We start from the raw sequence: 26,838 nt of genomic DNA on the forward strand, positions 1-26,838 counted from the left end.
CACGTGTCCAAAAGACAAAAAAAACAGCAAGGAGTATCTTTAAAGCTTAACAAAGACCTGCTGTGTTTGCTCTACCTCAGAGTGACCCTTGTTGCTTCCTAGCAGCTCTGATGCTGCTGGCGTCATTACCAGGAAACCTGTCCTAGCTGGTGAGTATAGAGCGCCATGATAATGCTGATAAGGATGGAGACTCCTGAAGACAGCTATCATCAGCCTCTGTCAGAAGACACTTCCTCCTGCTTTTGTCACAGACTGTTAGGATTAAAAGCACATTAACCCTATACTTCTGTTCTTTGACAAAATATTTTTTTGTAACGTGCTAATAGCACAGTTTCAGTGCCTTATAGGTTACAGAGGACCAACTAACTTCACAGAGTTCCTGAAAAAAACCAAAAAAACCACAGCTAAGTGGCAGTTGCCCTGTAATAACAGTTTTCATTTGGAAATGCGTCTGAGATCATTTCTCACCGTATCTCATCACTGACTGTTAAAACTTGTGTTATCGTGATGGGTTGGTGAGTGAGTGCCATGCAGGCCAGGCCCCATGTGGATCTGCCCAGATCTACTGCTTCACTGCCTACCCCGACATTTTCACCCACCGCAGAAATCTACTCCTGTGGAATTTCCTCTCATTGGATCAGTGAATGCCCTTAACATTAAGCTAGTAGCAGTGGCAGCTTTGTGGTCCCTTTGCTTGGAGTAGGACTCAAAGCCAGATCTCTGGTTCATATCCGCTTCATTTAATATTAAATTTAATTTCTCAATAATATACTTTTTGAGAAGGAAACAGAAGAGGCTGTTTGCGAGGCAACCGACCTCTTTTAAGCTGTGATGAATGTGTGTGTTCATTCTTCTGAGTGGAAGGTCCAACGTTCCCGTCACTGATCTGTGTCACTTTGTCAGGCTGAAGTCACAGCTGCGGTCATCAGCCTCGTGGGCAAGAAAATCCTGTCCTCTCTCTCAGTTTCTCAGTGTGACGTGGCAGAGTGAATCACATTCAACACTATAACAAATGAAGGGCTTACTTTTCCTAATTTCATTCACAGATTTACTATATAGATTAAAGTGGTAGTGAACTGCACAAATTAGTGTTACATTCTATTCATGAGTGATTGGTGTTTTCTGCTGTGCTTTTTAAGAGCTCAAATCATTTAACAAGCATATGTTGTGAATGTATCTGTTTGCACACCTTTGACAACATTCAAACAACTTCAGGACCATCAAAATATGTGAGTAGTGAGTTTTGGCAGCAAATATTCACACTGTGGCCTTTTTGCCACACTTAAGTAGTAAAACAGTGGCAAATGTGGCCACATAAATGCTAAAACGTAGTGCAACAGTTGCTCAAGTAGAGAAGAGTAATTAAGTTAATAACCTGACACAGTAATCCATTATACAACAATATCATATTAGCCACCATAAGCTGCTAGACATACCAGACCAAATAGGGCTTCAGCAGCAGAAACCCCTATGTGTACTGCTTTAAGGAAGGGTGTGTTTTATTGCTTCTAAATTCACCTTTGTAACATTAGCAGTCATGAGAACTAGTTAACTACAAAGTAAACTAAAAGTACAAACTGTTTTTGGAGGACTTTCGTGTTATATGGACACAATGAAAAGTCTAGTGCCTTTTTACAGATTGCCTTATAGTGTTCCAAAGCAAATTTGAATGGCAAATCCTCTTGATTCCTGCATACCTTATTTTTTAAAGTAGAATCAAATTACTTTTTCAAATCTCTAATGAGGTGAAGGTTGAGGATTTTGCACGAGACAAAGCCACTTTAATACTGCAAAAGAGATTCTTATAATCATTTCATTTCCAACCCTGATTCTTATCAGCTCGCTGCGTCACAGGAGTCACACGCCTGCTGCATCTGTGCCACGCTGTATTCCCTGAGCCACCGGGGCCATACATCACAGTGAATGGTGGTGACACAAAGGTATTACCACACACTCAGCACAACCAGGAGCAGCACACACCATTGACAATCACAACAGTAGCCCATTATGTTGGTGTTACACATGAGCGAGAGACGTCTGAAAGCATGACTTCGAGCCAGATGGTTAAAGCACACTTTTTCGCCCCTTATACCTCTTTTTAAAATGCCACTTATCTTTCTGCTCTGTTGCACTGTGTAAGCCAGCAGTTTAAAGACCTAAAGACAGGGCGAGAGGCAGAGGGAGGCAGAGAGATTCACCATACATACCACAAGCAAACTGGTGCTGACAGAGGAGCAGCTCCAGACAAGTGCGGATGCGTTCCTAATGGCTATGTGTTTGTGGGAGACAGGAGACAGATAGTCAGATAGACAGACAGGTTGGGGGAGAGGTGTCGGCCTGTCAACTCCCACCCACTCTCCTCGCATCCACCAGCAGCCAGGCAGAGGGGAGAGTGGCTGAGGATGGACGAGCTGCTGAGAGAAGAAAAGGGGAAGCACAGCCGTAGGATGACGAGGTGGAGGAGGAAGAGGAGTGGGAGGAGAGGGATGACAGAGGGAATCTGTGGGCCAGGGGCAGAACGATGAAAAGAAAGAGGAGAAGAGGGAACGGAGGGGGGAGGTGTGCCAGGTGTTCCCCTCACAGCCGTATGGTCAGTTGCTGTCTCCTCAGAATACGCACACACTCGTGTAGCCTCTCTATCGTGCAGGTTGCCCTGAAAAGAGGCTAAATCAGTTGCACACTTTCTTCTGAATGCTCTCATCGACACGTCAGACGAGGACACATACATGACATCCATAACAAACACACATGCAACACTTTTACCATGATTTCCCTTTCAAAACACCACAGATGTCAACGAACCCCTGACAACTATTCACTTTTCCAGATCTGCTCGGTTCCAATCAAACATGTGGAAACTATCTATAGTGTCCTCATGGCAGGGTTAAAGAGTGCCTCGCTCCACATAGTGCCAAAATGAAGAAAAGCAGTGAAGCAGCAGAGCTCAAGAGAGAAAGAAACTAACCTTCAAAGTCTGATATGATCCCCTCCAAGTGAGCGTTGACAGTGGAATCAGACATTTTGGGGAGCAAGTGTGTGTGCGGGTGTGTATAATGCGAGAGAGAGGGAGCGAGGTTCCCTTTCCCCAGCAAGGAAAAGTCTTCCTGGGGCGCAGTCCCGCTTTTAAACAAATCCCAAATTAGGAGCCCGTGCAAGAGAGAGGAGGGGAGGGAAAAAAAAAACTTTGTGAGTTGAGCAGCTCACAAATCCAAGCCCTCTCTCTAACTCTCCTCTTCTTCTTAAAGCAGCAACTTATTTTCCTCTTCTCCTCCTTCTCAACTTCCAGAGCTTGAAATGAGCGAGCGATGACAACCCCCCACCCTCCCTCTCTCTGGTTCACTGTCTTCCCTCCCCCCTTTCTCCTTCCCTCCATACCTCCTTCCCCTCCTGCAGCCGTCCTCTCAGACTGGTTCCTTTCTGTGAAAGCTCTCATTTTTGACCGGGCTGGTCAAATTATACACATGCTACATTCAGGCACACTTCCTGTGGGCTCAATCACATGAGTAACACACTCTGGGCAACTGAAGAAACACACAGACAGCTAGTACAGAGATTTTTAAAAAGCTTTACTCTGTTTACTATCATCATCAGAGTCCTAAAACCTAAAGTCACACAGAAAAAAGAGACGTCTCTTTTCAAACACATCTTGGTGGAGTGGATGGAGTGAAAAGTTACAGTAGATAAATAATCAAATCCAAAGTGGAGACAGAATCACACTATGGACTAATATGGTCAATACAGGCTCATGCACGCAGTTAGTAGATCGTCTGACATGCTCAGTCGCTCTGGAGGCAAACATCAATAAATAAGCAGGCTAATGACTTAATGACCATGTGAATGAGCCTCTGTGTGTGGGGGTGGAGGGGGAAGGGTGGATGGGGGCGTTGGTCAGTGTGTGTGTGTGTGTGTGTGTGTGTGTGTGCATGTGGTTGGTAGAAAGGAGTAAGAAGGATGTGGCGGTTGGGAGAAGTCCGTATCTGTACGCGTGCATGTTGTTGTCCAATGAGTGCATGTCAAGGATGCGTCACGACAGTTGTGCATAAAGATTAAGACACACAAGTACTTTTTGCGTCCAAAACAATTCTGACCGACACATAATAAATGTTGTCCTACAGTAAATTCGAAAGTCACTTCCATTGTCACCCTCTGAGTTACCCTGCAGTCTGACAGACTGTGAGAAGTTGCACAGAGGCAACTGAAGCATATTCAACCTTTACCAGCCACAGGCCTTGGTGATGAACCACTGCTGCTGCCTCTTTGTCAGAATTAATTCAGCAGTAACAGTAGTGTGTACGTGTGTGTGTCTGTCTGCGTGTGTGTCTGATAACATAAGATAAACCTCTATTGATCTCAAGGGGGGAAATTGCAGCAGCACAAGAACAGAAACAAGTACAGATGAGCAGAAAGTGAAATAACAAATAATAACTGACACATTAAACTAAAATACAGCAAGAATTTGAAGTTGAACAGAAACTGTACAGGAGCATTTGGAGACAAAAATATAAAGTTAAAAGGTAAAGTGACAGTAGTGCTGTTAATGTGACAGTGGTGTGATTAATAGCAGCAGCAGCATCAAACAGTGACCAGACTGTTGTGTGATATGATATATGATTTAAGTAATGGTACGTAGTTTGTGTGTGTTATCATTGAAATGTAATATAGAACATAATGCAAAGTCAATGCAACATAAACATAACATATTATAATATGGTATGGAATATGAGGCCAAGTATAAGGTGCCATGTAAGAATATAACACAGCATATAGCATGTGTATATGTTACAGCAATATGACATTGTATAATATAATATATAATACACAGTATATAGTATCGTACAGAAGCAGCTCTCGTTTTACAAAGCTCATAACTGTCTTTCCAAACTACTGCTTCCCAAATAAGGCTGTCCCATAGAGACAACAACACCTGAGGCAAAAATGAGAGGATATAGAAAATGAAAAATGCCCTTGGAGAGATGAAAGGAAGTACAGAGTTATGGAAAATGGATTTAAGCTGTAATAAATTATTCAGGCTGTAAAGCGACAGAGAGAATTCCTCAATCGTTGTTGTCCCATGTGTGGTTTATCAAAAAAGTGTTTGGGACTGAAATCTCGCAAGCTTTCCGCCAATTTGTTGCTTACATTGGAATCCAAGTTTGCGTTTTCTGTTGATTTAGGCATGTTTATCAATTATAAACACAGATGTGCGCGAGCTCACAAACACACACTAATGCACAGATTTAAAAACAAATACCAGGCTTTACTGTAACAAAAACTGCAATCGGAGATTAATCTCACAGCATATTTCCCCGCCATCGAAGTATGTAATCCACATTTGTGTGAGAAAATTCTGTAACTGTCAATAATTATTCCTGGCTAACATGAAAACTGGACCTGTGCCTGGAGTAGCGAACTTCAATCTTGTAAACTCCACAATTGCTGGCACTGCGTTACTTTCTCCAGCAGGGGACAGCATTGCTCCTATAAATAAAACGTGTCGCTATGGGCAACAGTGTTAGTGGTAGAGGTGTCACTAATATACAGTAATGTGATCTGGAATCAGATAAAGATGGAGACACGGGGAGAATCCTGATCCGGACACACCCTCATCCCACACAGTGAGTCCTGGCCGACACATGTGTGTCAGATTCCTCCACACCCTGGCACACACTCATATTTAGACTCACACTGAGCTGCATACGCACACAAATAACAAGTATGTGTACAGCAGATGCATGCGAGAATATGAACACGCGCACACACTTCAGTGAGCAGCACATGCATGCGCTCAGCCCTGCATCAAACCCTTTCAGGGAAATACACACACACACACACACACACACACACACACACACACACAGAAAAGCACTTCCTTCCCCCTGCATATCCTTGCAAGCCCCAGCAAGCCCAGACAGCTCTAATCCAATCTGCTGTAACAAGTGTCACACTCGGAGAAGACTAGAATGTTTTTTTCACCCAGATCTGTAAAGAACTCCATTCATTTCATGGCCGTCATAGTGACGCAGTGTGCCATGCACGGCTCTGAAAACAGTCTTAATCTGCCACTAGCAGGACATATGCCTTGGATATGGTATGAACTGGCCTAAATGTTTGTACGACTCTGAAAGGTTATACAAGGTCATGCTGATTCCAATATGAGTGCTGATAACTTTAACGTGTCAATTCCACTGCACTGACTCTTTTTTTCGAATAAACTTTGCTGCTGCATCATTGCTTTCTTGCCTAGTAAAGAGAGAGGGGATTGCTTAGAAAAAACAAAATTCACCCATGCAACCACTGAAGATGAACAGTGAGATAAAGTAATGCAGCAGGCCTGACAGTAAACATAGGCATTATTAACCCAAGAATTAATTCACCACAAGGAGATGGAGAAGCTATCTGTAGGATTTACTGGTAGTAAAATTTGTTTTGTATAGATGTTGTTTTAAAAAAGTGATGATAAACCAAAGTCTGGTAAAGAATCTCTTGGGGCTTCAGGCTTCCTGTACATAAGAACATTGTAATGTAGTTGAATAAGCAGCTTCTGGTGTTATATTGCACTGAAGCATACAGATAAAGAGAGACAGAAACAGCCACCAACTGCTTAAAGAAACCCAGACCACCACCAAAGTGGGTCCTGCCCTCGTGAGAGCTGGAAAATGAGAGGCGCAGAGTGGGAGGAGAGGAGGATAACTCCTATAAACGGATGCCAGGTCGGCGTGGCAGTTGCTAGGGCAATGCCAGTGCAACAGCAGGTTTGTGAATGTCAATGGTCAGTGTGTGCACAAACATGCACACACACACACACACACAAAGACACCAACAGGTCCAACTGTTTTGGCGCCAGCCTGCCCCCCTCCACTGCGGTGTGGCCTGTGCTAGTGGACAGACGTCTCTGGGATCTGAGCTGCAGCTCCAAGAAATGATTCAGTTATAACCAAATTCACAGTGCGGTGCAAAGATACACATGAGCTGCTTTATTCATGACTACAGCTGTGTCAAATACAACTTCTTCAAAAAAACAACCTTACTGTACAAACCCTAGTGATGGAAATACTTACCAAAACTACTTGTTTCACAGGTCATGATCTAAATCTCTTCTGGCTGTGGGTCTCTGGCTGCCACAGATCACTGCTGTGGATCATCTGCCGCCCGCACTTTTTACTAATATTAGTCATGTTTTCATATATTCACTGTTACCATATTACTCATTATTCGTCATATTCCTATTGTCAGTAATATAGTCGCTATTCTTATTATAGTTGTTGTCCAACCTCCACCCAACATGGACCCCGACAGAAAGCCGCCCACCTCTGAGCCTGGTTCTGTTCAAAGTTTCTTCCCGTTAAAGGAGTTTTTCCTGCCACTGTTGCCTGATACCTGATACCTGATGCTCATGTGGGGATTCTTGAATCCTTAATTTTGAAATCTTTAATTGTTGGGTGTCTCTCTTGATTAAAGAGTTTGGTCTAGACCTGCTCTTTATGGAAAGCATCTTGAGCTAACACTTGTTAAAAAATTGCCGCTATACAAATACAGATTGATTAATTTGAATAAATCTGTTTTCATCATCAGTTAAGTGTCAATACTAATCCATGAAATTACACTTAAAAATAGGTTTTTAGGAGGTGATTGTAAATCCTTAAAAGTGAAGTCCTTAAAGTCCTTAAAAGTGAATGTTATTGTGAAGAAGTTAAACGATTTAGTAGCATTATATCTGTGGACGGTTGTGTGTTGTGACAAATGCTGTTTTACACTGTGAATAATGATGAGTGTTTCATCAGGTCATGTCAGGTTTAGACAGTTACTGTTATTTCAAACATTACCAGTATCAGCTACAGAGGAAACCCCAGGTTCCTGCTGTGTTCGTCCTAAAACAACAAGAGATTTGTTGGCCTGGATGCAGACAACTGGCCCATGAGTCAGGCTGTATCAAATGAGCCATCTGGAAGAGGTAGGATCTGTATGTGTTGTGTGTCGGTGAGTGTGTGCGTGCATTGCTTGCATCGACTGCATGTATTCACTAGTTCATGTGTGTATATGTTGGATGTGCCTAGCTAGTTACAGCAGCTCTGTTTACATGGCAACCCCCATAATAAGGACCTTTACCTGGCTCGGGACTTCAGAGGGGAGAGGGGGAGAGCATAGATGGACAAGACATGAAGGAGAGGAGAGGAAAGGTGGCGAAAGGCGTGCCAGTTCTCTCCCCAGGCAGAGACGAGAAGAAAGAAAGAGAGAGAGAGATATGAAGTGACAGCGAGCCCTCGTCGCTTTAATGGAAACTAGGAAGCAGGAAGATTTCTCCCTGCTGTGTGTGAGAAAGAAATAATGAAAGAAAGAGTGAGACACAGAAAGAGAGTAGCGTTAGCATGACTAATGGAATCAGCAGCAGAGGTAGTGTAAACATAACCAGAAAAGTGCCTGGCTTTCAGTACAGTACAGTACAGTACTGTGCTTTCAGCTAAATGTGAATTTCAAGGGAAACTACTGCAGTGAGGATCGCTGACAGTCTAATTTGTTAAAAAATGTTTGCAGACAAAAGAACACTCGACGCTGAAAGTGATCAGTGTGCACATGTAGTTGCACACACAGTGTAAGAGTCTGCATTATTTGGTGAATTGTAATTGTCGTAGCAGCAGGTTCGACAGATCCACAATATAACACACACAATAAAAAGCCCCTCGTGTGGCCCCAGAGCCCACATGGTGAAGTGGCTTCGTCTAAAGTATATGCACAGCTGTAGTGACAGCAGCTGCCCTCAGCCAAATGTTAAACAGCAGCACCCAGCCAGGCTCTGCTAACTTTAATCAAATACAGCACCTGTTGGAAACATGGTCCGAATGCACTGCATGTACATGCACACACACACACACACACACACACACGCTGGCATAACCCCTGCCAGCTCATAACCCCCCTTTTGCTCAGTGGTTTTCTTTGCAGTGAGCGGTGCCTGTGTGTGAGTGAGTGAATCGACTGTCTGCACACATGCTGCTGCCTGCATGTGTGTGTGTGTGTGTGTTCCCTCACGCATGGGATGGAATGGCTTAGTAAATAGAGAGAGCAGCTGTCCTCCATCAGAAAGGATTCTCAGTAGGCCTCTCTGTCTCTTTCTCTCTCTCTGTCTTTCACTCTTTCTCTCTGTCTGTCTCTCTCTCTCTCTCTCTCTCTCTGTCTCTCTCCCACCTCCGCCCTCGGCTCCGTCTCTCCACCGGGTAATAACACTGTTTAGTACGTCAACAAGCCAGCATTGTGATCGCCGTTCTCGCTGCTCCCGCTGCACTCACATATTGTTCTGCTCAGCACGTTGCCATGGCAAAGCACCCGACAACACCAATCGCGGCTCACCAGGAAGCAACACGGCTGCAATTTCCTTTTAATAAAACTTCTCCTTAAACCTATTGTGGGTGATGTTCAAAACAAGTAGAAAACACCAAAACAACACTTGTTGCCTCACATGAGCGTTCTCAGCTGAGCGAGGTCGACATAAAAACAGTGAATTACTCAACTCAGCACCTCCATCTAGTGGGAAAAGCATATATTACATATTAGACAACTTTCAGCATAAGACAAGACAAGACAACTGACATCTTTCACTAAAATCATTAAAACATTCGTATGAGAGTCAGCTGAGCTGGCTGAGGCTGCTCTGTAAGTCACAGGCCGGAGATGTCGGTCCGAGGTGACTGTGGCTGCGTCATACAGACTTTCATCACCAGCATCACCAGCTAACCTCGCTGTGACTGGAATGAATGGGACACGTCAGCCCCTTTATTCTCTATTTGTGAGGCTGATGGGCAGTTTCCATTGAAAGCATCATCACTGTTGATTCATGTGGGAAGAAAAACACAGGAAACAAAAGGAGCCTTTAACCGTAGTGAGAAGTGAATCAAATTGATTTGTCAGAGGCAGATGAGGTGCTCATGATACATGTCCAGATAACACACACACACACATACATATGTAGAGGACACAGCCTTTAGCCTTTAGCCACACTTGGACATACCTCCTATTTGCGCTCATGCAACAACATCACACTGGCTCAAAAGTATGCACACATATTCAAACACACCACACACTAGAAAGCATGAATACATAAAAACCCCAGCGAACATTCACTCAAAGCAGAAACATCCAACAAGTATGTCCTGCTGAAGCTGTTACAGCTCCCTGGAGGAAGCACCTGGGGCCACACTGAGAGAGAGAGGAGGGAGGGTGATACCTCCATCACACACACACACACACACACACGCACACACACACTTGTCAGTGGTCTCACCTACATCCAGATTTCACACACCGCGTAGGTGCCATAAGCTATGTTAGGTCACAAACACACACAACCAGTTACGCACACTGACACATGCACATGTTGCTGCAGCCACTTCAGCTTCCACTCCAGCGAACACTAACTCTCATAAAAAATACCATTAAAAAGCAGACAGCATTACCTCACTAATGACTTTAGCATAATGCACACACACAATACATACACAACATCTTTTCAATTCAACATGCATATTGCTCACGACATCCAGTGGTGAAAAACAATGTCAGACTAGAAAAAGTAAGTATCTTTATTTGCTAAGTTAGCTTCTTTTTTGCTGGTGGACTGAAACAGGGCATTCTCTATCCTGTTAGCTAAAGGAGGAACTGACTGATGGCCGAAGCGGGATCAGAGCCACGAGGGACAAGAGTAGTACTGTTCAAACAGAGCTTTTTCCTGTTTTCACACCAAAGAAGAATGGGAGAATGCAGATGGAGAAAAAAGAGAGAAATGTCTAAGAAGTAAGTGCTGTTTCTGTGTCACTTCACCACAGAATCAGACCTTCAGAGTTTCTCCACTGCAGTGAATGTCTTACTGTACTTGATTGTGTGCTTGATACTGTGCTTGATTTTTACGTTCACGCAAAAATGAAAATGTGTAAAGACAGGCGGAACGGAGAGAGAGATGGGAATGGGAAAGAGGTGGTGACTGAGCAACAACCTGACAAAAACATTTAACTGGGAACAATGGGACAGAGGGGGTGGAGGAGGTGTTGGGCACAAACAGAAATGCCTGCAAACACAACCGGCACAGAACAGATAAAGACAGATAAACCGAAACAGGTCTGCTAAGCTGCTACACAAACCCTGCGGAGCTCCCAGTTCCAGCTCCAAACCCCAAAGAAAACATGCAGTCAGCAAACAGGACAGAATGAGAGAGTGGAAAATACCATAGAGGGGAAAATAGAGGCAGGCTCTTACAGAATAGACACTCGACCACAGTAAAAAAGCTGATTGAAGAACGATAATTTGTTTTCCATTCAGAACAGAGGCACAAACTCATCTGGGCTGACTGTTTCAGGAGAGTTTGTCTTACCTGAGAATTTGTCCCCCTCCATAACCAGATCACTCCCTCCACGGCCACATGTAGTGTCTGCTCTTTGACTCCACTCTCTCTCTCTCTCTCTCTCTCTCTCTGTCTTTTTTTGGACTTCCCTTTCTCTCGTCCCTCTCTCTCTCCCTCCCTCCCTCCCTCCCTCACTCCCTCCCTCTGTTCCTCTTCCTCCTCTTCTTACTCTCTCTTTCCTTTGGGGGCTCTCTGCTCTCCCTCCCTCTCCCGAGTTTGATTCCTTCAGTGTGTCTCGCTAATGAATTCAGAATTACGACATCCCCATGTGCTGATCATATGTTGCCTTCAACACTCTCTCTCTTTTTCCCTCTCTTATCCTCTCTTTCCCCTGATGAGACCAAAAGACTGAAGCAGCATTGTATCTTGAAAATAGAAACCATTAGCTTCGCCATGTGACGCGGACAGGCTCCTTGCAGACTAAAATAACCCACTGGACTAGCAAACTCTTCCGTCAGCTAACTTATAATGTTCCTTATGCGTGTGTCTCTGTGTGTGTGTGTGTGTGTGTGTGTGTGTGTGTGCTGTGGCGTTGATTCATTTGATACCAACAGCAATCTTGTCAAGCTGGAGTGAAAGGCACTCCCTGAACTACGGCTAGACTTCCTCATAATGCATCAGATACAGCTCTGCCTTTGTGGAAGGATGATAGTCTGTTGAAATAATACTGACATGCAAAAACAATAAAGGAAGGAAGCAAGGCGGGAAATCTACCAAAGCACCCAGAAATGGTTTTAAGGGTTAATGCAGGAGGCGCAGTGTGCTCGTGCCAGTGTTACTGGAGAGGAAGAATGACAGCAAGAGTGAATATTCCAGACAGAGAGAGAGAAAACGACTCATGAGTGTGTGTGTGTGTGTGTGTGTGTGTGTGTTATATGACCCGTCTCTGTGTTCAGGAAAGTCAGATGACCTCTGACCTTTGACACGTTCGTCACACTGCGCCAGGGGTCAGAGGTCACATGGCAAGCGTCTGAGCTCTGATAGAGAGATCAAACACACTCAGACATGTTAGTCTGAGGTCTTGTGCAACACACACACACACACACACACACACAGGCTCTGTTGCAGTGACCTTGCATATTGCATGTTGGCCTGTGCGCACCATGTGTTCATGTACTAATGATTGTATGTAGTGTGTGTTTGTGTGTGCTTGTTTTTCATTTATATATCTGTTTTTACCAATCCTTTAATAAAAGCCAGTTGCCTAATTGTGATGCTTTATGTGATGAAATGAGTAAAATTTGCACACTGGCAGCACCAAATGGCCAAAATCGGCATCTCTGATGACTTGCAAGTTGACAGAAACCTAATAGGAGGTGTGGGAAGGTATTGACATACAACTCTTGAGTCTTTCAGGATTACCATACAACTCTAAAGTAATAAAGGACTAATTAGGTGCAAAGTCTTGATAGCTAAACACTGAAAAACAAAAGTCAAGTCTGGTCAAGTCATGCGTATTCATGACAATAGGCAAGCCTAGTGTCTGAGCCCCTGTCCTCAAACTCCAGATTGCTTATTAGGTAGTCCCATTTCACATATTTCTATTATGTCATGTGATTGTATTTATATTTGAACTGTTTTGGGATTAAACTGAAACTGGTTTTAACATAAAATCTTGCTAATTGCAGATTAAAATCAATTAAATGAAACATCAAAATAAAAACAGATCTTTAGCCAAATGAGATAAGACGAGAATAAATGCAAGTATAGCCCGCAGACTCCTTCTCAAACGTAACAATGGCAACAATTTTAATAGTATTTGATCACTGTTGGACAAAATAACCTTAAAAACAACACCTCAGATTGTGATCAGCACTAATTCTGTGTTTGTCCAATACAGCAGGATCTGCTGACTGCCAGATGAGGAATTAAGCACTCACAGATCAACAATAGGGAGAGTGTCGGATAGACCTGTGTGTTTGTGTGTAAGTGTGAGTGTTTGTGTTCTGTGTGTGTCTGTTTTGTGTGTATGTGAGTTGAGGTTACAGTAAAGCGCGCTCCCACACACCCGGGAATCTGCCCCGTTGGCAGATGTTTTGTATGGGGCATGGGGCATTTCCCTCCAAATGCCAATGAACACGCGCACACACACACACACACACACACACACACACACACACACAACCATAGACGCTATAGGAATTTGTATTTTGTCCCCAAAAGGTAGATGTGATTGGTCTGTCGGTCACACACAGACACACACACAGACACAGACACACACACACGCCCTGTGGCGACTGCATCAATGTCAGAGAGGTCTGCTGACAAGAAGGGCCTTATCCTCAGCCTTAAGCACTTCCTAACAACCTCTATGTGCTTACGCATATCTGCATCTGTGTGTATGTGTGTGTGTGTGTGTGTGTGCGTGTGTTTGTCCACTGGCATGCTTTCGTGTGTATAAGTCTGTCACTCTTGTTCACAGATAGTAAAACACAGCAGCTCAAGGACTCCACATGCTCTGATGCTGAAGAAAAAACAGGCAAACAAAAAGGAAACCAGAATAAAACTGATGTATAACACTCTGTATAATCATGTGCTCTTACAATTTTCGCCGGGTGTTTAGGCCGATTCTGAGCATTTAAGAATGTGACAGTGTGCATGCATGAGAAGTACACACTCAAATGTAGGTGTTTGAGTCAAAAGTACAGCTGTTTCCATAGACTAGACTGAGAAGTAGATATTCATGCTCACTCGAATTTAACAGTAAAGTTCCTCTTTTGTCCTTGTTTGCTCCCAATACTTTTTCTTGGTTTGTACTTGGTCACTTTTTCTTTCCATAGAAGTTTACATTGACACAAACACATTACATGACACATACACTTTCCAGGTACTCAGCTATCTGTGGGCTGAATACACATCCTGGGATTCAGGATATGTCTTTGTATGCAACACTGCACCCATACAGACCACAAACAGTGCCAGCATCCCATTTGTCAAGTGATTGTCATCCTCCATGAATTGAAGATATATTTGTGAGTACTATAGTCCCCACGCACTTCAGTTAACAGTGTCAAAATGAACACAAAAGGAAATGGTCTCATGTTGCAAGTCACAGCTTGTATGCTGCAAGTTTGATGAAAGGGGCCTCTGCATGACACACTGCTCCTCACGGTGAGTTTGTACATACACAAACAGTCTGTAATCTGTTTGTGCAAACCAAGTGTGTGTGTGTGTGTGTGTGTGTGTGTGTGCGCGTGTGTTCTCTGCTTTCTCCCTCCTGTCTGTGTGCTGATGCTGCAGAAGGCTCTTTGCTCTTTCCACTGGTAGAAGATGCCTCAGTGGTGAGCCACAGCCACAGCATCAACATGCATTCCAATATTGTGTATTAGCTACATGCACACACGCGTGCGCACACACACACACACACACACACACACACACATGCACACACTCACACAAGTCTCACATGTGGATGCACAAACACATAATGATGCAAATGATACAATTGTAGGTCTTTTTTTTTTTTTTTATCAAGGCCTTATTTTTATGCAGACATGAAATTTCATATGAAGAGAAAAAAAAGTGATTTTTGAAAGTATTGCAAAATATCATTTTTATTAAATATTGCAAAACACTGCACTCCCTGAATTGCTGTTGCCCTGTCTGCTGCATCAAGAGCCAAAAAAAAGAAAATAGAAAAACACGACACAGTGGGTGAAGACAGACACTCTTAGAATCACATACTATCAAAGAAGCAGCACAGACATGTCACGTTATACCAGAGAGACAGAAGAGTTAGTTAGTTACCTGAAACAAAAACTATTTTTCCAAAAATCCTATTTTCTTTTAATACCTTTTGAGGTATTTTGCATACACAGACTTACAAACACACATGACATTAATACAATGATACAGTCACTCAGAAAAGTGCACCAGGACACAAATCTGCTCTGTTCGTTGCTGGACACTCTCTGTCTCTAAAACTGCTCTTATCACAGCGTCAGTGATCTGCTGTTTACCTGCTTTCAGCTGTAGTCTGAACAGGAAACTGTCCTCAGTGTTACCACATCCCTCTGAAGGGCAATGACTTATGTATGTAATACTTAACAGGAATAGTGAGTGATTAAATGGAAGCTAGAAAAGTGCAGACAGTGCAGTGTAGACTCTGATAATGACCAAATTTGGATGGAGGGCGGATAAGTAGACATGGATGCTTCGGGTCTTTCTGATCTATGGATACAATGAATGCATGTTGTGTTTAAGTTGTTATGTTGTCCTCGGTGTGCATGTGCTGAATGTATTGAAGGAAGGACGAATGAACAGATGTATGTATGGATGAAAATCATCACGGTGCAAGTCTACTTACTGGGACTGGTGATGCCAGATGCCTCTCTGTCTGTTCTCCTCACCCGAGCACTGGCTGATCTCACTGTAAATGAGAACAGAGGGATAAATGAATAAAATCTCCTGGTGAGTCAAGAGTACAAGAATGAATAGATGTACCATCACGCACACATCAGCAAGAGACTGATACATAAGTCGTGATAAATATTTCATTCAAATTTTGACTGTTAATTAGCACTGAACAGGAGCATCAGCTAAATCTTAGCAATGCAACAAAGCATGTAGAAGCACCAAGTGGAAAAACAATTGCTTCACAGTCTCCTCAGGGCCAAAACAGATGTCATGTGGAAAAACAAAGTCAACCAATGTTTGAAAAATCGCTTTTATTGTTTGATGACCAAGAAAATGAAATTTGCCTATGAAGGAAAGCCAGACTTTTTTTTTTCATTTGCGGTTTGTTTGTATGTTTATAATTGTGTGGATGATGTGGAAATAACTCAGACCAAACTGTAGTTTGGAACAAAATGCATGAGGTAGCGTAGCAATAAAACTGCATACCACAGTGTGACAACTCTCCAGCTATGAATAAAAATCCATTGTGTGCACTTTCAGCAGGTCTCCGTTGTTTGCTTATAAGTACAGTAAAACTGTGCTGATGGAGAACCTTTAAATATCAGTATGACGTTTGGCAGGTGGTTATCATCATGTAAAAAGTGCCTACGCCATGCACACGATGAAGGATCGGCGGCAAATAAATGTCAGGCTATAACAAATCTGTCAAAAGGGGGAAATGGAGGGAAAAGGCAGAGACGCAGCATCAATAAACACCACCAGGTAAGTTAATATAAAAACTGGAAGTGCTAATCATAGTGAGGGCTGATAAAAATGTAGAAGAATCTGAACTCTGCAGGGAAAAAAAACAGGTCCGTCATGATGGTGGCTGGTTCAGGAATCAGAGGAACGCCACTTCCTCTTAGCCGACGGTCTGCTCCCTGACACTAGTGGAATGCTGCGGGTGATCTCTCATTGATCGGCTCTGGTGTGTGTGTCTGTGTGTGTTCAGTCTTGCTGAATCACCAGTCATTGCATGAGTGGGGCATGAGCCAAACAGGGACACAATTGTTGTTGTCTATTCAGGTGGGTGTTTCAGCTCCATTCGTAATATTGATGAAGTTGTATGTGTGACTCTATGCTTTAATACACTGTTGCCCATAAAGTTGGAATAATTGTTCAATACCCCCAATTTTGTTAAAGCCTGAATACACAGTTTGCAAAGGTTAATTGTGGTTTAAGAATAAATCACACTGAATCACATTGATCACAATAGAAATGATCCTTTTTAAAATCAATTGTGCTTTTTTTATGTTTTTTAGACAAAGTGGCTGTTGGGCTTTAGAGATGGAAGAGAAATCTTTATAAGTCAGCATTTCATTGTATATATATTGATAAAACAGTGAACAGTGAAGAACAGGTGATGGCACAATAACAATAAGAACAATAATAACAATAAGATACGGCATCGCTCTTACATCAACCACATACGTGTTCTTTTCTTCACATCCCACATCCTCTGTTTATCTCCTGCAGTCAGTACTGCTCAGATGAGGTAAGTTCATCCGGTGGTTAGTGAGTCAGTTGTCCCATCCTGTTTTTAAGTTCTTAGAAGCACTTCCTACCACAAATCGGTAGACGGCATGACATTCATTTTCTGCCAATAATGGCAGAAAACATAGTGGTTTTCCGTCCGTGTTGTTACTGCTTTCAACACAAAGACAGCTGGTTTGAGGTAAAAAAGAGTGAATGTGCCACTGTATGACTGGAGGACGTGAGTAAAGCTTCCATAATGTGTGTGTGTGTGTGTGTGTGTGTGTGTGTGTGTGTGTTAGAGAGAGACTTGTGAGTGAGAGAGGAGGTTGCTCATGAAGGAAAATAAATAAAAGAAACTACATTATGATGAAATGCGCATAATTTGCTTCCCCTGTGTCTGGTTTTGTGTAGATACGCCTTTAGTATTTCACCATGACCCCCCCCCTCTGTCTCTCTGTGTCTGCTTCAGAGACTAATAGATATCAGCATACTTGTATCAGCCACTACCAAACCGACCCAGCCCAGATTTTAGTGCGTTTAGGATAAATGAATGATAAATAAATGAAAGATTCCCATGAGACATTTACGCTACAATTGGCCAGCTGTGTGCAGGTGACAGGAGCCAGGGTGTGAATGTCTGCTGAAGCTCTCTTTTTGCATTCTTAACACAACTCTTTCTGTCACTTTGTTGAACAACATGACGCTATAACTGTCTTACAGGAGAAACCGTCTCAAATTTTGCTCCATTATCCCCATATTTAAATGATATTGCGGCATTGACTCTGCCTCCAAGAACAATTATAAACATTTCTGTAGACCAGCGAGGCCGAGCAAATGTAAAAACCACGTTCCCTAAAATGAGACCTTGTGTAAATGTTCATAAAAAATGAAAATTACCAATTTGTTTGATATGGCATTTGCGGTAACACCCCCCTACTCTGATTCCTGTTTGTTCTACTTTATTTATTTATGCACAATTGCACAGTTTTCAGGCAGGAAGATTGTGAATGAAATTGGCTGAGGAGGCTGGATGCTTGGATAAGTTGAGGTACTCTCATTATTTTGAATGTGTCTCATAAAGACTAAAGATATATTGCAGTAAGAGTAACCGGTTAGCGTGTGTGTCTAGGTCAGAATAACCTGTCAACAGCAGCAAACTAAACAAAGCACCTTGCTGAAGAACTGAAACAAAAAACATGTCTGTGTCAGACTAATGGCAAAAGTCCATATTCCACTAAGGAAAGTAAAAGAGAATGTCTGAACTCCTGCAAAACCGGTTATTATCAATGTGCAGCGAATACACAGATTTAACTAAAGAAACTTGTGTCAGGCTGCATAGTGGACGAAATGCTGCTCTTCTCCACATTAGAATCACCTTCATACAAGACGTATAACTTTTTGAGAGGTTTTCTGAGTTGCTTCCAAAGTAGTGTGTAGCGTATCATACATTTTCTTTAGATAGTTCTGGCTCATAAACTGTTGCGCAGTAAATTAATGTGTGTCTAAAGTTGATGAAAATGTCAGAAAGAGCTGCTTCTAGTTTCATTGTTGATTCAGAGAGGAAATGTTGGCTCATTTAAGAGGATTTTTAAATCACTAACCAGGTGTTCAGACAGTCAGAGGTGCAAAGAATCAACCCTTTTTCTTGTTTAAGTGCGAATCATTAATTTGCCATGAGCCATGTGATAACACCATCAGTCTATTATGTGAGTGTGCAAATATCTACGTGTGTTTTAGAGCTTTAAGTGTATGGAAAAACGACAGAACAAATAAAAGCCAGCCAAGTCTTTCAAGCCTTGCAGCCAAAAAGCAAGCCTGTACCTATTTGCTCTTCTAGCTGGGACTACAGCTTAAGAGATGTGAGGTGAACACACACACACACACACACACACACACACTTACAACATAAAGTGTTGTAAACGGACCAAGGAAAGTTTACCATTGCAACAAAGTAATGTGCCACAGAAGCTGTACCAACACCACGACGTTGTGCTGATAAGATATTTGGCACTGAAGTGATATAATTCCACATTGCCAGTAGCCGTGTGGTTTAAAGAGAGGACAAAGTACTGACAGACCTAGAGCAAACACGGGATAGCCAATCGCAGAGAGCTTAAATACAAACTAAAGGAGTGACACCTGCAAAGTTAAACTGTACGCTGACACAAAGGTGTGCATGAGTGTGTGTGTCTATGTGCAGAGTCTGTGGCTGTGCTCACCTGCTCAGTCTTGTCTGGGGCCACAAAGACACACACACACATACGCATACACACAGCATATATCGTTGCTTGAACAGGTTTCATAAAAATCTCCCAACACTATGATCCCTGTCTTTTTTTTTTTTGCCTTCAAGGGGATTTGTAATCTTCTGAGGTCATATTTTCCTTATGACACTGCTATGTACAGCAGAGGTCATTACGCGCACATGATACATGAAAAGAATGAAACCAGTGTTTATGTTGCTGGAGAAAAAAACCTACTTTAGGCTGTGCCGCAAGTCATGTTGTGGACAGGAGTAAATGTATGCTTTCCTGTGCATTTACTTAACTGATTGATGTCCATTGCACTGCTTGGTGAAGCTGTGTGTGTGTGTGTGTGTGTGTGTGTGTGTGTGTGTGTGTAACATCGGCGGTCAAGTGCATGGCTATGCCTGGACAAACATGTCAACTGATTAGTTATTGGTCTCAGATGACTAGAGAAGGTAAACAGAGGGCAGAGGGTGCAGCACTTGAATCACAAGAGCATACAACACACACATGAATGAAGGCCTGCAAACAGATACAAGGGCGGAGTGATTTGCAAAACATACACTATAATGCATGCTCTGTCTGTTTCGCACACACACACACACACACACACACACACAACTATCTGAGATTTTTGTGTTTGCAAAAGGAGGGCAGCGGAGGTGGAGGAGCTTTATCTTTCTTCTTCCCTCCCTTTTAGCCTCTTTACCATCTTTCACTTCCACCTTTCCCTTTAGGGCTTGGTGGTGTTTTGATTAAAGCATTAATCAGCTCCGTGGCAGACATTATTAAAGTGTAGCTACCACACTGTGATGGAAAAGTTGTTTTTTGGAAAAAGAATAAATCAGTAATGATTGCTGTCATTTCATTCTGCCTGCGGTTATAAAGCTGTCGTCACCAAACGCTGTCGGTCTGTTACATCTACTGGTCGCACACACTGGCTTTAACATGCCTTCTGAGTGGGTTCAAAAAATATATTAAGCTTTGCAACTTTGTTGGATTAAGCAGAGACATTATGTATACTTAGGTGATATGATGAATTTCTGATTTTGCAGAAATTTTACCATTTCATGATGAATCTGTATCACAATTTGATTGATTTCTATAGAGACATGAATATTTATTTAAAGTCACAAGAGATCAACAACTGTATGCTTGAGATTCAAATTAAAAATGTAAAAAAATCAAATATAGTTATGATCTTGTGTCCCTTAGTATATTGTTAAGTGATCTATATGCTAAATATATGTTTTATGTTTTCCTTTCTTTTCTCTTCCTGTAAACTGCTGAGATGTTTTTGATGAAGTCAACGGTCTTCCTCACACCTGATCTAAATCTCTTTCACATATATACGTCAGCCACACATTTAGTTCACTCAGAACTATAACAGAAGCTAAAGATGCTTTAACTGTGAGTGATTATCGTATATCATCATCCATATATCAAGTCAAGATTACAATGTGAAAATGCTCACCTATCTGTTCCATTGTGTTTTTATGGCCCTCATCAAACATGTTAAGGGTATTCTGAAAACACAATGCTTCATAACTCTGCCTGAGAGTGAGTTAAAAAAAAAAGAAAGGAAGAAGGAAAGACTGAATGGCTAGACTGCCGTTTCCCAGATAAGGCCTTTACCTGGATGCATACTTAATGAGTAAGTACCTCACCAAACACAGCCACGCACACACACACCACCAATAGACTTCTACACACATGTGGTCACACATATAGTTGAGGAAAGACATTGGCTGTGACCCGGAGCTGCACTCCTCCCAAATGAATAGCCAGAATGCTCCGGCGCCAAAGGTATGAACTGGCAACACCTTTTCCTACCTCTGCACTTTCAACACAACCCTATTCCTCACTCACCACGCTCATTGAAAACCAGCACTGCTTCCCCAAACACATAGTCAACCCTCTGTGCTATTCACTGTGCAAACAGGCGCCTAAATCATATTATATAAAAGTGTTTTAAGCCAGGGGTAGACAGGATAGAATGGCAGTCCATAAAACAATGCTGGTGTGGCAGATAAGGATCGACCTTCCTTCTTGTGAGGCTGTTAACACCCACACAGTCAGTAAAATAGTCGATAGACCTTTATGGGTAGAAACTCCCCCAAGAAACATGTAGTTACTGCATGTCACAGGTGAATGCATGGTTGTACGTATGTGTTTTTAAAGAGTTTTTAGCATTTTAGCGCAGCCACCGGAGTTTCCATGTTTGCATGGAGGACAAAAGTGGAGACAACTAAACAAAGTCATTCAATTGTAGCCTTGAAGAAATAAGCACAATAGCAGGAGTAATGCATGCTCTTGTACACATGCATGTGCTTGTATATGCTGGTGAATGAAAGTTCTGGCTTGAGTGTAAAAAAAAAAGAAGGACAGAACAGCTGATCAAACTGAAACTGAAATGAAAGTATAAGTTCATTAACGTTCATTAAACTCCCATGTAGTTAAAATGTGACAAAGAGTGGTTATCTACATTACGTCTTTGCTATGAATACAATCAGGACTTTGCATAGTGCCAACAGCAGGGCTTCCATGCAGCTAGCACGCCTTATCTATCGTCACTCCAACACAGTCTCCGAACAGCTATGAATCACTAACACTTTAAGTGATTGCTAGTTAAAAAAAGATATTTATTCATGTCACAACAGGACAAGGTTGCTCCTGCCAAACAGTTGCTGTTTCTTGTAAAGGGCTCTGTCCTTGCGACCGACAGAGAACACTTCAGTATTTCTTTTTATGGACTTTTTCCCTTTGTGGTGCAATGCTTCTAATCGAGTCCATCATTTAATAAGATGATGGTGCATTGAATTCAGATTCAAGGCCACTCGTGTATTTGAATGGATGCCGTGTGATTGAAACAGTATATATATATATAAATATATGCACTTTATCATTGTAATACCCACATCTAGATGTCAGCACACATGCTCCACCACACATCAGAACCACTCTGAGCCTGCTATTATCTTTTTACAGGCCTTCCTCTGGCCTCAGGCCTACAGTACAGACAGTCTGTTGTATCAGTTGACACCCCCAGCAGCAGCAGCAGCAGCAGCAGCAGCCAGCATCACAGAGCTGCATTCTTGGCTGCAGATAATAAACACAGAGCGGAGTGGACACTTCAGAGCAGGCTCCACACGGCTGAGAGGGGAGGACCAAACACAGCAGAGACAAGACATAGACTGTAGTCCTCCTGCAATCAGGGGAACTCCACATACCAGGGTATATCTATGACACTGTGCTGCAAACACTATAGAGTATAGTGTAACACAAAGCGGTGGAGGAATTCATAAGTTAAATGCATTTAAGCCCTGTACACAACCAGATACTCCCTAAGCCACACTTCTTTAGTTACTGTTGCTACACGTGTCAGTCTTTACCTTTACGCTATAAAGTTTACAACGAAAACAAGAGCAGATTCTTGATCATTTTAGAAATAATGGATCCTTGATAACAGTCATAGGCACAGAAAAGCAGTTGTTCTCGAACTGCAGTTTAGAGATACGCAGTCCCAGTATTATAATACTGGATAACATATCCAGGAGGTTAGTTTGCAGCAGAAAAGTTGAACAGTTGAATCCAGCCCATACACTTTGCATTTTTGGCTTTGGAAAAAAAAATAGGCCCAAAAAATAGTGCATGTTGCTTTAAAATGTGGAGAAATATGTCACTGTTGATGAGCTACGATTGGGGTTTCGTCAATACGTTAGTTAGTAGTGACCAGTAGTGAAGGTGAACTTTTAGGAGGAGGGTGCATGTTGCAGGAGAAAATGTCACAGCTTGGCTTTAAAAAATCAAAATCAAATCAAACCATCTCAATCCACATTTTGATGTTTTCATTCATTGCCAGCGTGACATGACTCCATGCAGTCAGCTGATGTGTTCTGCATCCTCACATTTTCCTTTCCAGATGCTTTTAGGTCTAAAGTCAGACCTGTAGCTCACACCATGACACTGTTGGTGTTTCAGATCACACCAACCAGAGTACTGTACGTGCATGTCCACGTGTTCTAATACCTTATTAGTCTATTATTCACAGGCCTCTAGGAAGCCAAATTGAAGGTTAGACCATCCTCGGCATGCTCTGCTAGATGACAGGGCAAATATGTCTCAACACAGTTTATAGCTTGACTTTCAAGTTACCATCCAGCAATTGCTTTAGGCTCCGAATCAAAGCCTCGCTGACTCTTCCGTATAAACAGGCTAAAAGCTGTAATGCAGCGCGGCGTGAGGCATTTGTCACACAGGTACAAGTAGTGGAAATAGGTGTGTATGTGTGTGTTTTGAGTAGGACATAAAAGCACATACCAGGAGGAGTGTACTTGGAAAATAATGACTGTGTGTGTGTGTGTGTGTGTGTGTGTGTGTGTGTGTGTTGCAGCGGGCTGTTATTCATACAGGTTACTCATTGATCCAGACGACTAGAGGGAGTGGTGTGCAAGGCAGGGATCGGCTCCACGAGCAGGGTTCAGCTGCAAAGGGTTGCATGAGTGAACACAGGCACACACACAACACACACACACACACACACACACACACACACACACACACACACACGTGTATTATATATTATATATATATACAACCCCAACAAAATGACATATACACACTTTTCTATACGTGAAACTCAAATGTCAGTGTACCAGTTACACGGTGTGTTTGTGTGTATGTGTGTCATGCTGCTCGTGTCAGTGTGTTGCAAGTGTTTGTGTGTGTCTGTGTCTGTGTGAGTGTGTGAGTGTGTGTGTGTCTGTGTCTGTGTGAGTGTGTGAGTGTGTGTGTGTGTGTGTGTGTGTGTGCCTGTGCAAGAGCATTTGCGTACAAAACATACACACACATGCTGACACACGGGCTCTCTCAAAGTCACCCCTCCAAATCTCTGATGCTTGTCTAAACACCCCTACATGTTAGAGAGGAGGGCCTTTCACAACAAACACACACACACACACACACACACACACACACACACACACCTACACACATCGGATTACACTCACACTTTGTTATTAGACAATTCCCTCAGTGGAGCTCTGACAAAGAATGTGACAGCTCCACACACGTCGCACAGCAGAGGGAGAACACACACACACACACACACACACACACACACACACACAGGAGGAAGAGGAGGAGGAGGAGGAGGAGGAGGAGGAGGAGAAGCAGCATGACCCAACATGCGCTCAGCTTCGATGGAAAACCGTTGGACGCTCCATCACACAAAGACTCTGGGAAGAGGAGCCGGCATTCCGCGGGATAGAGTTGTGTACACTGGACTGAGCCGGAGCTTAGAGGGAGAGAGAGAGAGGAGAGAGAGAGAGAGAGAGAGAGAGAGAGAGAGAGAGAGAGAGAGAGAGAGAGAGAGAGAGAGAGAGAGGGTAGAAGGGCAAGGAGGCTCAAAAGATGATGGACGTGATGGTAAGCAGTGCTGGAAAGAAAAAGGAGGAGAGCTGGAGGAGGAGATAGCCAAAGAAAGAAGGGAAGAGGGAGACAAAGAGAAGTCACAAGTATCAGTCAGGACGTATATGGCAGTGATGGATTGTTTGAGGGTGACGAGGCAGCCCTAGTGGTTAGTGAGACCATCCTTCAAACAAACAGCCTCGGTTCAAGCCTCAAGGCAGCAAATGTGACTGCCGAGGTGTCTTTAAGCAGCAACATTAGACTTCCAGAGAGCTGCAAGCTGCCTAATACCCAGTTATGATAACCTCTGTGTATTATAAGACACACTTTCTCAATAACCACAATCAAATCCAGCCAGTCCCAGAATTGTACCAGTAGGCTTGAATACATCATAAATCAAGTCATTCTTTGGGCTATTAGTGGGGAGGAGAGAAGGAACTGCACCATGAAACTGTCAATCAAAGCAGATTAACAATCTACCTGTCTCATGATCGTTTAACCAACTAAAACTGAATCCATGTTTTAGCCTCAATCTACATTAAAGAGCATGAAAGAAACCTTGAGCTGCAGGGGAATGATCTGAGCTCCGTCTCTTGTCATGATGTCATACGTGTGAGGCCACAAATCAGACATCGTCTTGCTTTAGAAATGATTTAACACCCACAGAAAAAGTAACTGTGAGCAGTGATGCTGTTAAACATTATATCAATCCCTTCTCCGGCTCTGGTTCTGGCTCATGCATCACACCCAGACTGCACAAGCTGGAGCCTTTTCCTTTAATCAGTCCACAACTACAGACTGATGATATCTCAGAAGAAAACACGCATAGGCTGCAACCTTTGTCCCATTATCTAAAAGCAACACGCTTACCTGGATATGAATATTTCTTCATGATTGTTGATGTTTCCTCTTTGTCGCTAAGCTTATTACAATTTGAAAATCTGAACAGTTGACGAGTCGCAGTGTGTCAAGGGGACGTTTGCATCCGTAACTTCTCCAGGTTGTTTCAGTCTGTGCGCTCCTCTCTCCCTCTCTCTCTTCCTTTTTTTTTTTTTTTTGTTGCGCCTCTCTTTCCTTTTCTGGACGGTCAGCTTTTCAAACGCACCTGAGCGCAGGTAAAGTCACTTCCTACTGAACTTCTTGAACCTAATCTCGTCTAAATTCCCACCGCGAACCACTTGAGGAGATTGGAGAGTCTTTTGGGAATGGATACAGTCACACCTGCGCTCCTGACGCACGCCCAGTCCAGGAGCGGGAGTGGTTTACTGTACACTAACTGAGGGGGATTTTCACATGTCAAAGCTCAGAGGTGGAATAAAAGCATGTTTAAGCAACAGCTGCTGTGGATTTGTGCTTTAAAGGGAACTACCTGAGGCAAATGAATGAACTGGACAGCTCAGTAATCCTGAAATTCTGGTCTGTTGTGCAACTTTTATATCTCATGTGATCAACAGGTTATCAGACATGATAATAATAAAAATCTTTAAAATTAGGCAAACAGAAAATAACTTTACAAGGGATCCCTTTCTTTGTGGGCATGTAAAGGAATCCTTAATGTTTGCACTGATGTTGGCAGAACTGCTGTCAGGAACCATGCTGCCCTCAAACTACAGTCTCACATTCCCCTCTGGGATTTTAAAGCCTTATTAGAATAGAATAGAATAGAATAGAAATACTTTATTGATGCCCAGGGGGGAAATTCTGGATGTTTTCTATTGTTCTTGTAACTGTTTTGTGTAACTGTTCCTTTGATTCTTGTTTATTGTGTTGGTTTGTTGTGGATGTTTCTTGTTCTTAGGTGTCTCTTGTAAAATAAGTCTTAATCTCAATGAGATTTCCTGATTAAATAAAGATGAAATAAAGCAAATCTTGAAAAGGGAGCTCCTGCAGTTATAATTTCAAAAGTAATTCTCAGAGATCACA

General features: G+C 42.7%; 1 protein-coding gene across 3 annotated transcripts in view; it reads right to left on the bottom strand.

Annotated features, from left to right (window-relative positions):
• The window catches only part of septin9a (septin 9a), a 71,481-nt gene extending 45,394 nt beyond the window's left edge, over positions 1 to 26,087 (bottom strand). The window contains exons 1-2 of one of the 3 annotated variants that reach the window (XM_070848712.1): positions 25,786 to 26,087; positions 15,696 to 15,758 (exon numbers count right to left, since the gene is read on the bottom strand). In XM_070848712.1, the coding sequence (XP_070704813.1) occupies positions 15,696 to 15,758; positions 25,786 to 25,807 (85 nt within the window). In that variant the 5' untranslated portion in view covers positions 25,808 to 26,087. Of the gene's footprint in view, positions 1 to 2,965; positions 3,232 to 11,359; positions 11,445 to 15,695; positions 15,759 to 25,785 lie in introns of those variants that run through there. The other 2 variants (XM_070848714.1, XM_070848713.1) reach the window with 2 other exon arrangements.
• Between the last annotated feature and the right edge of the window lie 751 nt (positions 26,088 to 26,838).

Source organism: Pempheris klunzingeri, chromosome 17 (assembly GCF_042242105.1).
Source record: "Pempheris klunzingeri isolate RE-2024b chromosome 17, fPemKlu1.hap1, whole genome shotgun sequence".
Classification (NCBI taxonomy): domain Eukaryota; kingdom Metazoa; phylum Chordata; class Actinopteri; order Acropomatiformes; family Pempheridae; genus Pempheris; species Pempheris klunzingeri.